The 12153-nt window shown below is 38.5% G+C and overlaps 1 protein-coding gene across 1 annotated transcript in view; it reads right to left on the bottom strand.

The window, feature by feature from the left end:
• HADH (hydroxyacyl-CoA dehydrogenase) overlaps positions 1-251 on the bottom strand; it is a 47952-nt gene extending 47701 nt beyond the window's left edge. Inside the window, exon 1 of the mRNA XM_077778477.1 lies at positions 2-251. Coding sequence (XP_077634603.1) covers positions 2-107 — 106 coding nt within the window. The 5' untranslated portion in view covers positions 108-251. The remainder of the gene's footprint in view (position 1) is intronic.
• Positions 252-12153: the final 11902 nt, after the last annotated feature.

The following is a 12153-nucleotide window of genomic DNA, read 5'->3' as shown; positions in this document are numbered from 1 at the left end:
CCCCCGCCGATGACCGTCACGTGCTTGACGATGATTTTCTTGGCCGAGGCGGAGGCAGTGGATGAGGAGGACACAGAGCGCACGAACTGCCGGGTTACGAAAGCCATGCTGCAGAGATGAAGGCCAAGGAGGCAACCGAGGCTACAGAAACCCGCCGAAGTTTTCCGCCTCGCAGGGACTAACAGCTAACTGACCTCTGGGGGGTTGGGGGGCGGAGACCTAGGCCGCCCCTCCGCACCGCGCACCGCGCGCCCTCGCGTTCAGTGACGNCCCCTGCTCATGCTGTCTCTCTATCCCTCTCTCTCCTAGAAATAAATAAAAATATTTTTAAAAATTATGGACAACTGTTGAGATGAACTACAAGCCATTGCCGTGCTAAATCCTCGTCTTTGATGCTTGTGCGTATTTCGGCGCTGCATAAATGCATGCTGTTTGGCTGTGGTGATTATTTTAATGCGGTGGATATTGATTGTTTCTGCTAAAACGGAAGGAAACAACCTGCTTCACCCAAAACAAATGCCCGGTGACCCACGAGTTCCAATGCAGAGATCAGGCCCACGGGAAGGAAAGGGAGTTGACTTTTAATTACCCATTTCAACATCAGACATCTGTCAATGCAGTGTAAGTGGACCTTTTAAGGTCAAAAGCAATCGTTGTGTAGTAACTTACAAAGCATGGGAAAAGAATGTCTTTCCAAATAATGGAAGATCTGATACCAGTTAGGTCAATCTTCTAATTCATGTGAAGAATTTCTAGTTAATGTACTGTACTAGCTGTGATATAGAATCTAAAATATAGATATAGAATTTAAAAATAATTTTTAAAACCTACAAACACACCAAACAAAAACCGTCCTTCCCTCTCAGAAGTAATCCACTTAGTGAATCCTCTGTTCACCATTCTTTTGCTTTGATCTCATTTTGATACCTAATTCTGTAAAAATATGGTAGAAGTGGGGCGCCTGGGTGGCTCGGTCCGTCAAGATTCTGACTTTGCTCAGGTCATGATCTTTGGCTGGTGAGGTGGAGCCTGCATCAGGCTCTGCTGTCAGCACAGAGCTTGCTTTAGATCCTCTGTCCTCTCCTTTTGCCCCTCCCCTGAGCTCTCAGGCTCTCTCTCTCACTTTCAAAAATAAATTAAAACATTTTAAAATATTTTTAAGAATATGGGAGAAGTGCTATTGCTCAGCGCTCTGTTAGGCTTGGGACAATAACTAGGGTCACTACTGGTTAAGGAGACAGTGTTACATCCAGATAACTCAAGTCCACTGAGAGCTAGAATGTAGCAAATGCAAAAGCATAGGAGAGTAGAAAGGGAAAAGAAAGATTACACAGAGAAATCTAGTAACTTGAAGAACACGCAATTTATGAAGAAGAGAAAATTCTATGCTGAGGAAGCAGCATGTGCAAAGGCAGAAACATAAGAAAATATCACCAGGGGGAAACAGAGGAATTGGGTGTGATTAGAAATGAAGCGAGGATGGTAGATTAGGAGGATGCATGGATGATTCTTCAGGTGGATTTTAACTTTTTGCTCTCATTTGTAACTTGCGTTTAAGGCAAAGTCAAAATTGTTAATTAGTGCTGTCACCACAAACACTTCTTAATTAAAATGTCTGTGATGTAAAACAGTGCCTGAAAATGCTACATTTTCAGGTCTGTAATTTGTTTTCCTCTGGGAAAAAAGAATTTTACCACAGCCGTGTTTTTTTAGTGATTCTCAAATCTGAGGCTGGCTGTATTACCTGGAAGTGTGATGTAAAGAAAGGAAAGGAGCACAGCAGGGAGAGTTAGGAGTCCTGGCTGTGTCACTCGTGTAAGGTATGGTTCAGCACGTGCACTTCCTGGGCTCCAGTGTCCTTATCTATCAAAAGACATGACTGTATACCTTTCCAGCTGTTCCATACTAACAGTCTTCCCCCAGTTTGCAGTCTTCTGAAGCTGGAGGTCCACCCTCCCCCCTACTCCAGCCCAGTCCTGATCAAATGAGTTACAATAGAATCATTCTTCTTTAACCAAGACGGCAAGTATTTTCCCAAGGGTGGCCTTGGCCTTTTGGGCGTCCAGTAATGATTTCTGTGGTCCCTGACTGGCACTTTCATCCTGTTCTTGGGGTTGTGCTTCATTTCTCTCTATAAAGAGAGGGGGAACTGGGAAGCATGACCCTGGTCACTGAACCAATTCAGAGACAGCAAAGGGAAAGGTTGGCACTGAGAATGGAGTAAGAGATGACCGCTTTTATTTTTATCTCATAAATGGATAATTGTAATACTTAGAAAAATACATTTCAAAGAAGCATTATTTGAAAATATGCATGGGGGGGTGTTAAGAGTGGCAGAATCAGGGAGCAGAGGAAGTCTTTTGCCTCCAACAAGGCAGCAATGGACAAAAAATAAGAAAGTCTTCCCACTATCCTGCTTTATGAAGCAGGCAGGCAGAGAGCTGAGCTGACACTTAGTCTTCCAATTGTCATGCGATAGACACAGTGCCCCGAGGACAGGGTGTGTTAATAATCAGGAGCATTAATTGGGACAAGATTCATTTAGTAAGTTAGACTTTTCCTTATAATTGTGTGAAATTAATGATTCCGGGCTTACTGGAGAAAGAGTGAAAAATGGATGCTGCCTCTCCTGTTTTGTTGAGTAGTTTTTAGGTCTCATGTAGCAGAAAACCAGAACCTGTGCCTGCTTAGGGCAGCGTAAGAGCAAAGCGAAGAAAGTTCAACCCAGAAATTTACTGACTGCAACATTAATGAGGGTTGGCAGTGTCACACTTGTCAGCATGGTTCTCAAGGAAATAACTGTAAGATCTGCATAATCAAGACACAGCTGGTTTGAGAAGGGCATGGTTATTTCTTTGTATACCCTACTGAAAGATGTGCTCCACATGATTTATAAAACATACAAGGTAAATCTCGAATAACGTTGAACAATTTTACAAATACTGTTAGCATCTTGAGATTTGGGGTGGGGGGCGTATCATGGCTGACTTTAAATATGTGTCTTGGCTTTTACTTTGCTGGCTGGCTGTCATCCCAACACAGCTAGCTACTCTCTCCCTCTATTCCCCTCTACTTGGGAAGTTCATCAAATCCTCATGATAACCCTTTTGGTAGGTGCCAAGGGTACCCCTCTTTTATAAAGAAACAGAGGTACAGAGAGGCTTAGCAACTTAGTCAAAGTCACACAGCTAATGAATGGAACAGGGAGAATTCGAACCCATGACATGTGTTTTCAGGGCTCATGTTCTTGACCACCATCTTGCCTCTCCTGATAACAACCCTAAGACTACCACTGCTATCCTCCTCTAAGGGTGAAGAAACCAATGTTCTGAATGGTCAAATCGTTTATTAAATTTAATTCACCTAATAACTGGCCAGGCTCAGATTTGAACCCACACTGACCTCAAGGTCCTTTTCATAATTCCATCCTTCCTAGTGTCCCTGGTACTAGATCACTATGTTCCCTTCCTTTTAAAAACTCTATCCACAGTATAAAGACCAAACTTCTAAGTCCTCACCTCAATATTCTAAATTCATCTATTTCCTTCTATTCTTTCAAAGTACCTTAAATTCTAGCCATAAAAACCAAAGATGCTTTTCTTAACTTTTTTTTTTTTTTTTTTGTAGGCTCCATGTCCAGCATGTAGCCCAATGCTCACAACCCTGAGATCAAGACCTAACTTAAGATCAAGAGTCTGACGCTTAACCAACTGAGCCACCCAGGTGCCCCTGCTTTTCCTAACTTCTTATTTTTCATAAAGACCCCAATTGCTAGCTTATTTATAAATGAGTTCAAGGATAAAATACATTTTTAACTAACTATAATTCTCAGAGATTTTCAGAGTCAGATATTTAGAGTTAAACAAAGCTGATAGTGACTCCTTGTTTATTTTTAAAAGTAAAATGATGGGGAGTGCCTGGGTGGCTCACTGGGCTAAATGTCAGATTCTTGACTTTGGCACGGCTCATGATCTTCCAGTTCGTGGGTTTGAGCCCTGCATTAGGCTCTGTGCTGACAGCTCAGAGCCTGGAGCCTTCTTCAGATTCTGCATCTCCCTCTCTCTCTCTGTCCCTCGCCTACTTGTGCTCGCTCTCTCTCGCTCTCTCTCAAAATAAACATCAAAATTTTTTTCAAAAGAAATAGTAAGTGATTTCTTCATTGCTTTATGTGATCAAGAAACATGTAAGTCTAGGTGGAAAAATCAGAGGTGACCAGAATGTGGTCTTTACCTTTCAAATGCTCATATATATAGTAATAAATCTGGGTATAATCATGACAGCAAGTGCTGTTAGAGCTTTCCAGAGGGAAACGCAAGGAACTGTGGAAAAGGTTAGCTTGGGGTGGGGGTGGGGGTGGGTAGTGAGGTGTCTGTGGGGTGTCTCAGGGGTAATAGCTAACAAACTTAGCAAATGCTCAATTTGCTACACTCTTCACTAACCACTTGTTTTTACTTTTAACCAGTGTGATAAACTATGTCATCATGATGGAGATATTACAACAGACTAATGAGGGTGAAAAGCATAAGAAGACTTATAAAAACATTCCAGGCAGAGAGAAAAATGTATCCGTAGATTGTGAAGGAACGGAGAATAGAAAGTGGTCTGGAAATATAATTAATATAGAATAACTAAAGCAGGGGCACCTGGGTGTGTCAGTCAGCTAAGTGTCCAACTCTTGATTTCAGCTCAGGTCATGATCTCATGATTCGTGAGTTTGAGCCCCACATCAGGCTTTATGCTGACAGTGTGGAGGCTGCTTCAGTTTCTCTCTCTCCCTACCCTTCCCCTGCTCACTCTCTCCCAAAATAAATAAACTCAAAAAAAAAATAACCAAAGCACAGTGTTCTTTAGAGTGAACGAAGATGAGATTGAAAGGTGGCAGGGGCTAGGTCAGAGTGGACCTTTATATGGGGTCATGGTCACAATTACATTTGCATTTTTCCCATTTTTATTTAGAAATAATTGCAAATTCAGAAAAATTGCTAGAATAAGAATAATGCAAAGAAACCCATATACCTCTTACCGAAATTTACCTATTGTTAATACTTTATACATTTACTTTATCATTTTTATCTGTTATCTATATCTATCTGTCTATATATCAATATCTAGCCATAATATTTAACATATGTATAATACATATGTGTATATATATATGTATATACACACATATAAAATATCTGAGCCATTTGTGGGTAAGTTACAGACATCATGGTTCTTCATCTAGTATTTCAATGTATATTTCCTAAGAATTGGATGTTTCTCTCACATAGCCATAGTACAACTATCAACATTAGTAAGTTTAATATTGTTACAACATTTCTATCTAATTGATCACTTGTATTCCAATTTAGTTAATTGATCCAATATCATTTATAGATTTTTTTTTCCTTCTAGTACTGAATCCAATCTAGAGTTAGGTCTGGCATTTAGTTGCCATCTCTCTTTATATATATCTCTTTTTAAAATAAGATATTTATTGAGATTTTAGTTAATTTGTTTTTATTTTTATGTTCAGGCACTGGCTTTGCCATGAACATTGTATTTGTGTACAAGGAAACTATATAAAGACTTAAATATCCTTTGAAGAGATCTTTCAAACACTATACTAATTGACAACTCATCCCAAGTCTTTGCATATCAGGTGGGGAGGAGGTTGCTAAACAAACTGAGACTGGAAAAAATATAAAGACAAATGCTACCAAAAGAATGTGACAGGAGAAGAACAGAATTTAGTGTCACCTTTTAGAATTAGAAATGCCAATGTGTAGCAACATGGATGGACCATGTGTTGATGATGAGCACTGAGTGTTATGTGGAAACTAATTTGACAATAAACTATTTGTAAAAAAAAAAAAAAAAGAATTAGAAATGCCAAATTGGTATATTCCTTGTGGAAAACTTTCTTTTAAATGAAACACTTACAAGAACTAAAGAAAAGTCTGAGTAGTGAGACTGAATAAGAAGAAACTATAAGATATATAATATTCAGTAACATTCTTACAGTTGTTACACTTGTAATTTATTCATAAAAACAAGAATTATAAATAGTGTAACCATGTCTTTCTGGTCTTTGATATGACATTCTGAAATTTCTTAGACTATTTTGTGAGTATATGTTTACCCTTTGTCAATTTTTCCTTGAACTATAACTACAACCAGATTTGAGCCATCCTGGCAAGATATAGTTTGCATTTGAATATGTTCACATGATATGTCTGATTTGCTTCAACGATAAGTCAGTGTAGAATGGGGATGGTGGAAAGTGGGTTGGGTGTAGAAGAAAGATTTGTGCTTAATGTCTATATGTCCATAGTTAATGTCTATCCATAATTAAAAAATAAAAAAATAATAAATAAAAAAATAAAAAATAAAAAGAAGAAAAGAGGAAAAAGTGCATATGGTATTGAAGCATGTTCAACTTAGATCACTATTATTTGCTTGCATTTTGAGATATGTTTTTAAAAATTTCATCTTGGTTCCTAGATAAAGTCATTTCATTTATCCTTTATCTCAAATACAATGTTTGGCCTAAATGTCAAAAATATGTTATCCTAAGGGCACCTGGGTGGCTCAGTCAGTTAAACACCTGACTTCGGCTCAGGTCATGATCTCACAGGTAATGGGTTCAAGCCCTACATCGGGCTCTGTGCTGACAGCGCAGAGCCTGGAGCCTGTTTCAGATTCTGTGTCTCTCACTCTCTCCGCCCCTCCCCTGCTCATACTCTCTTTCTCTCTCTCTCTCTCAAAAATAAATAAATATTAATTTAAAAAATATTTTATCTTAAAGTTTATTTATTATAAAAAAACATTGTTTACATCCTTGTTTTTAGACTCCTAGTCAATGAAATACCATTGAATCAATTTCTTATGTTCCTATCATATTTCAGGTTATCATGTTAGTTGTTGGAAAGAGACTTATTTTATATTATCACACATTTCAAGTGTGCAAATCAATGACTTTTACCAAATGGTGCAACCATACTATAAATCAGTTTTAAAACATTTCCATCCTTCCAGTAAGATCCCTCTACTGATTTTTCAGGCCTAACCCTGATAAGATTCTGACTTACCTGGTCTGGGGTGGAGCCTAGGCATCAGCATTTTTATCAAACTCCCCAGGTGAGTCTCAAATACTGCTAGAGTTGAGAATCACAGATCTAGCTGAACTCTATCCTGTGACAGCAGGAAAAGTCAAGGCACAGAGAGGCTAAGTGCTTACCAAAAGTTACACAGAGAAGGTAATTGTAGAGCCAAGGCTGCAATCCAGGAGGTTTTCCAGTTCAGTCCTCTTTCTACCACCTGCTTGTATTCCTGGATATGCCCACTGTAGGTGAATAGCAGAAAACAGGGAGGAGAGAGATGCCCAGCAACATCACAACGCCCTACTGGGGGGTGAGAGGAACATGAGGTCAATAGTTCCTGGGCACTGCCAGGATTCTCCATGTGGAAGGACATAACGGTGGAATTAGAAAGCTGTGCAGACTCCTGCGAGCTCCTCTCTCCAAATCTTTGACAAATGAGGGACCTGAGACCCAGAGAGAGGTCTGATTTCTGAGAGGTCAGCTACTGCAGGGACACTTGGGTCTGAAGTGTGTCATGCCCCCGGCCCCATCCTCATTACCCCACTGTGTTTGGCTTTCTACCTAGGTACACTCACCTGAGGCAACAACTCTCACCACCAGCTTCAGCCCTGGTCCCTTAGAAGTTTTTGTCTACAGTGTACCTCTACATCCATCATAGGATGATTTCTGAAAGAAGCAGGGCCTTATTGTTTTCTATGCAATTACATATCTTATTAACAGAGCAGAAAGAACTTACCACTCACATGGCTAAATGGTATTAAGCTAATCTCAGGCCCCCAGAGAAATTATCTTTAATTTCCAATGTAACTCTTTCCTTAAAATGTTTGAAGATCTTTATTTGCTCACAATGGGGCAGCAAAGAGCTTTTTCAATACACAGTTAATAGAGTATTAAAAACCTGATAGTGGTAGTATTTTTTATTTTTAAAGAAAATTCCTTAAGCTCTTTCTTTTTATTCCCATAAGTGTACTAGAAAGGAACTACAAGCATAGATTTTTCATTTAGGCAAAGTTCTTCTTCTTAAAGTTTTTAACATAGTGTGTCATATACTAGCCATTGAACATATTTCTTAAACAAATAAGTGATTGGCTTAAAATAGATGAATATTTAAGAACAATGCTATTTGACTTAGGTGCTTAAACTATAGGAAACAGGAACCCTGCCTTTGATGTTTTAGGTAGGTTCTTAAAATTTGGTACCCTGCTCTTAATTTTCCTTGACCATATGGTGGAATCAGACCAGGTATCTGAACATGTGACTTCTAGTTCTGAATCCAAGATCCATGGGCTGGTCATCTCATTGCTGATCCATTTCTTTTTAGCTTTAAAATTCTACAGTATAAAAACCCTACCATATTATCATTTTAGACTAACAAAGTTTCCATTAAAAACATTTAGTATGCTTTATCAAGAGCAATAAAAGCTTTCATTTTACAGATGAATATTCAAGTATTCTGAACCAAACAGGCTCTATGCTATAAGAAATCATAATCATAACTCCATGGATTATAGGTGCACAATTCATAATATGGTAAACATTATTTATTGATTTACTTTTAAAGGAAAAGATGTTCATTACAGAAAAGTTGAGAAACACAGAAAAGAGCAACACAAAAATTAAGCATAATTTTGCTATCCAAATTTTGGTCCATCTATAATTTTATTTTTTAAATTTTTATTTATTTTATTTAAAAATTTTTTTTAATGTTTTTAATTATTTCTGAGAGAGAGAGAGAGAGACAGTGTGAACAGGGGAGGGTCAGAGAGAGAGGGAGACACAGAATCCAAAACAGGCTCCAGGCTCTGAGCTAGCTGTCAGCACAGAGCCCGACGCGGGACTCGAACCCACGAACTGTGAGATCATGACCTGAGCTGAAGCTGGACGCTTAACCGACTGATCCACCCAGGCGCCCCTGTCCATCTATAATTTTAGAAATAGGGATCATAGTGTGTTTAGATTTATGCCTTCCTTTTAAAATTGCTTTTAAAATTATTTTGTGGTATTTTGAGCACTTTTGATGCCATTAAGTGTTATTTATAACACTTATTAGATAATACTCTATTAAGCCATCCTTGCCCCCCTTCTGATTATTCTTAACACAATAGCCAGAGAGAATCCATTCAATTGTAAGTCATGTCATGTCCCTTTTCTATTCAAAACCCTCCATGGTTCCCATCTGACTCAGATTGAGCCACTATCTCTATCATCTGCTCTCCCTCCAGCCTTATCATTTCCTCTCCTACTGCCATGCTTCTTTGTTCACTCTACTTGAGATATCCTGGTCCGCGAACATTTCGGACACATCCCTGCAGTAAGGCCTGGAGATACGCGGTTCCTTCTGCCTACATGCCCCTAGGTTCGCTCTTTGCTTCCCCTGGGTCCTCACTCAAATATCAGCTTCCCAGCGAATCTGATCTCTTTACCCAAAAGTGAAACCTCTCCCTGGCATTTTGCATCCCCCTCCTGATTTTATTTTTGTCTTTAACATTTATGACTAATACGCTACACATTTTATCTTATTCACAGTTGTTTTTTTCTCTTTTGGAAATTAAGCTCTTTAATATCAGAGATCTTTGTTTTGGTTGCTTCTATGCCCCAATATCTAGAACATTTCTCATAATTATGCATGCATGAATGTGGCTATTACATTGCCCATAGTGTTGAGCATTTGGAATGCTTTGCTTTACTTTCCTTTTTTCTTTTGTTATCAAATATACCACTGCAATGAATAATGAATAACTTATCCCAAACTATTTTTATCTCTCCATTATTAGCTATAGATATATCTTAGAAGTAGAATTTATTGAGCCAAATGGGATGAATACTTACTTTAAAAAACTTCTGGGAGGAATGAGTTTTATCTACAGAAGAGTTGCAAAGAGGGTTCAGAGAGCTCATGTAATCCCTTCACCCAGTTTCCCCTAATTTTGATATTTTATATAACCATGGCACACTTGTCAAAAATGAAGACACTGAAGGCAGTGCTATTAACTAAACCCTGGACTTCATTGGGATTCGCAGCTTTGTCTGTTAATATAGTGCTCTGTTCCAAAACCCAATGAAGGATACCCACTCTGCATAAAGAACAAATACTTTAAAAATCTTCATGCATAACCTTAAATTTTCCTCCAGAAATGTAGCTCCAGTCTATACGGCCAACAGCAGTGTGTGAATGCTTCTCCCTTATCAATATTTGGTGTTTTCCTTTTTAAAAATATCTTTAACATTTGATGGGTAAAAAATTGGTATCTGTTTTAGTTGCATTTGTGATGAATTTTAACATTCTTTAACATATTGGCCATTTGTATTTTCAAAATTTTGTGTATCTTTTACCTATTTTCATTTTACTTATTTTTTGTCAGTAGGCTCCATCCCCAGTGTGGGGCTGAATGCTCAACCCTGAGATCAAGGGTCGCATGCTCTACCCACTGAGCCTATCTTTAAAACTGAGCATTCTACTCACTGAATCATAAGCACTCTATTATTAAGAATATTAAATTTTTGTCAAGGCTGGTGGAATTATTTTTCATGATTTTGGAACACAGAAATTTTCTATTTTTATGTCACCAAATCTATTGTGCTTTATTTTTGTGATTGAATCTGTTACTTTTTTACACTTAGAAAATTAGCTCCCATTACCATATCAAAAGTTTCACAGATACATATAATATTATTTCTATTTTTTAGACCTAAGTCTTGGGATTTGGGCATATGAAAAGAGGGAAAATGTGTTATTTTGATTTTCTAAATAATTAACCATTGGCCTAGCACTTTTCTTTTTTATATTATTTCCTGTTCCTTAATGGTATACTTTTATGCTAGAAGTTATGGGTTTATTATTTCTATTTTGTTTTATTGATTCATCTGAATATTCTGGTATCAGTACAAAACTGTTCAGCAATTCATTATTTTATTTATAGTTTTCTGAAATTTTTTAACATTTATTCATTTTTTGAGAGACAGACAGAATGTGAGTGGGGGAGGGGCAGAGAGAGAAGGAGACACAGAATCCAAAGCAGGCTCCATGCTTCAAGCTGTCAGCACAGAGCCTGACTTGGGGCTCGAACTCACAAACCATAAAATCATGACCTGAGCTGAAGTTGGACGTTTAACTGATTGAGCCACCCAGGCGTCCCAAAGCTTTATTTTTTTTTTCTGACATTGTGTACGCGCACACATGTGGGGGAGTGGCATAAGGAGAGGGAGAGAGAAAATCTCCAGCGGGTTTCATGCCCAGCAGGGAGCTGGCTGCAGGACTGGGGCTCAAGACCATGAAATCATGGTCTTACTCAAAATCAAGAGTAGATGAGTAACTAACTGAGCCACCCAGGTGCCTCTCATTATTTTTAAAGATAGTATTGACCAAGAAATAAATCCTCATGTATATGGTCAAATGATTTTCGACAAGGGCACCAAAATCATTCAATGGGGAAAAGATGGTCTTTTCAACAAATGGCACTGGGGAAATTGTAGCCATGTGCAAAAGAATGAAGTTAGATCTTACCTTACACTACGTACAAAAATTAACTCAAAACGGATCAAAGACCTAAGCACAAAAGATGAAACAATAACATTCTTAGAAGAAGATGGGGAAAGGCATCATGACATTGGATTTGGCAATGATTTCCTGATGGGACATCAAGGCACAGGCAATGAAAATAAAAATAGACAAATTGGACTTCATCCAAATTAAAAACTTGTGCATTTGAGTTTTAAAACTGGCAGGAAATGGGACAGATTGTAGAAGATGAGGGTTTAAATAAACAGAGTAACCACAGATAAAAAAGAGGGCTGTGGAGAGAATGACCTGGGTGATGAGATTAGGGAGTGGCCATGTGGGCTGCTATAATAAAAATACCAGACTGGCTGTCCTATTAACAACAGAAATATATTTCTTACATTTCTGGAGGTTGGAAGATGCAGAGTCTGTTGAGAGCCCACTTCCTGGCTCCCGGATAGCTGTCTTCACGTTGCATTGTCACACAGTGGCGGGGCAAGGGAGCTCTCTGGACCCTGTTTCATAAGGACACCAATCCCATTCACAAGGGCTCCGCCATCGTGACCCAAT

The sequence above is a fragment of the Crocuta crocuta genome, unplaced genomic scaffold, assembly GCF_008692635.1.
Source record: "Crocuta crocuta isolate KB4526 unplaced genomic scaffold, BGI_CrCroc_1.0 scaffold587, whole genome shotgun sequence".
NCBI lineage: Eukaryota > Metazoa > Chordata > Mammalia > Carnivora > Hyaenidae > Crocuta > Crocuta crocuta.
Note: the sequence above shows the minus strand (reverse complement) of the source record. Positions and strands in the feature narration are given on the sequence as shown.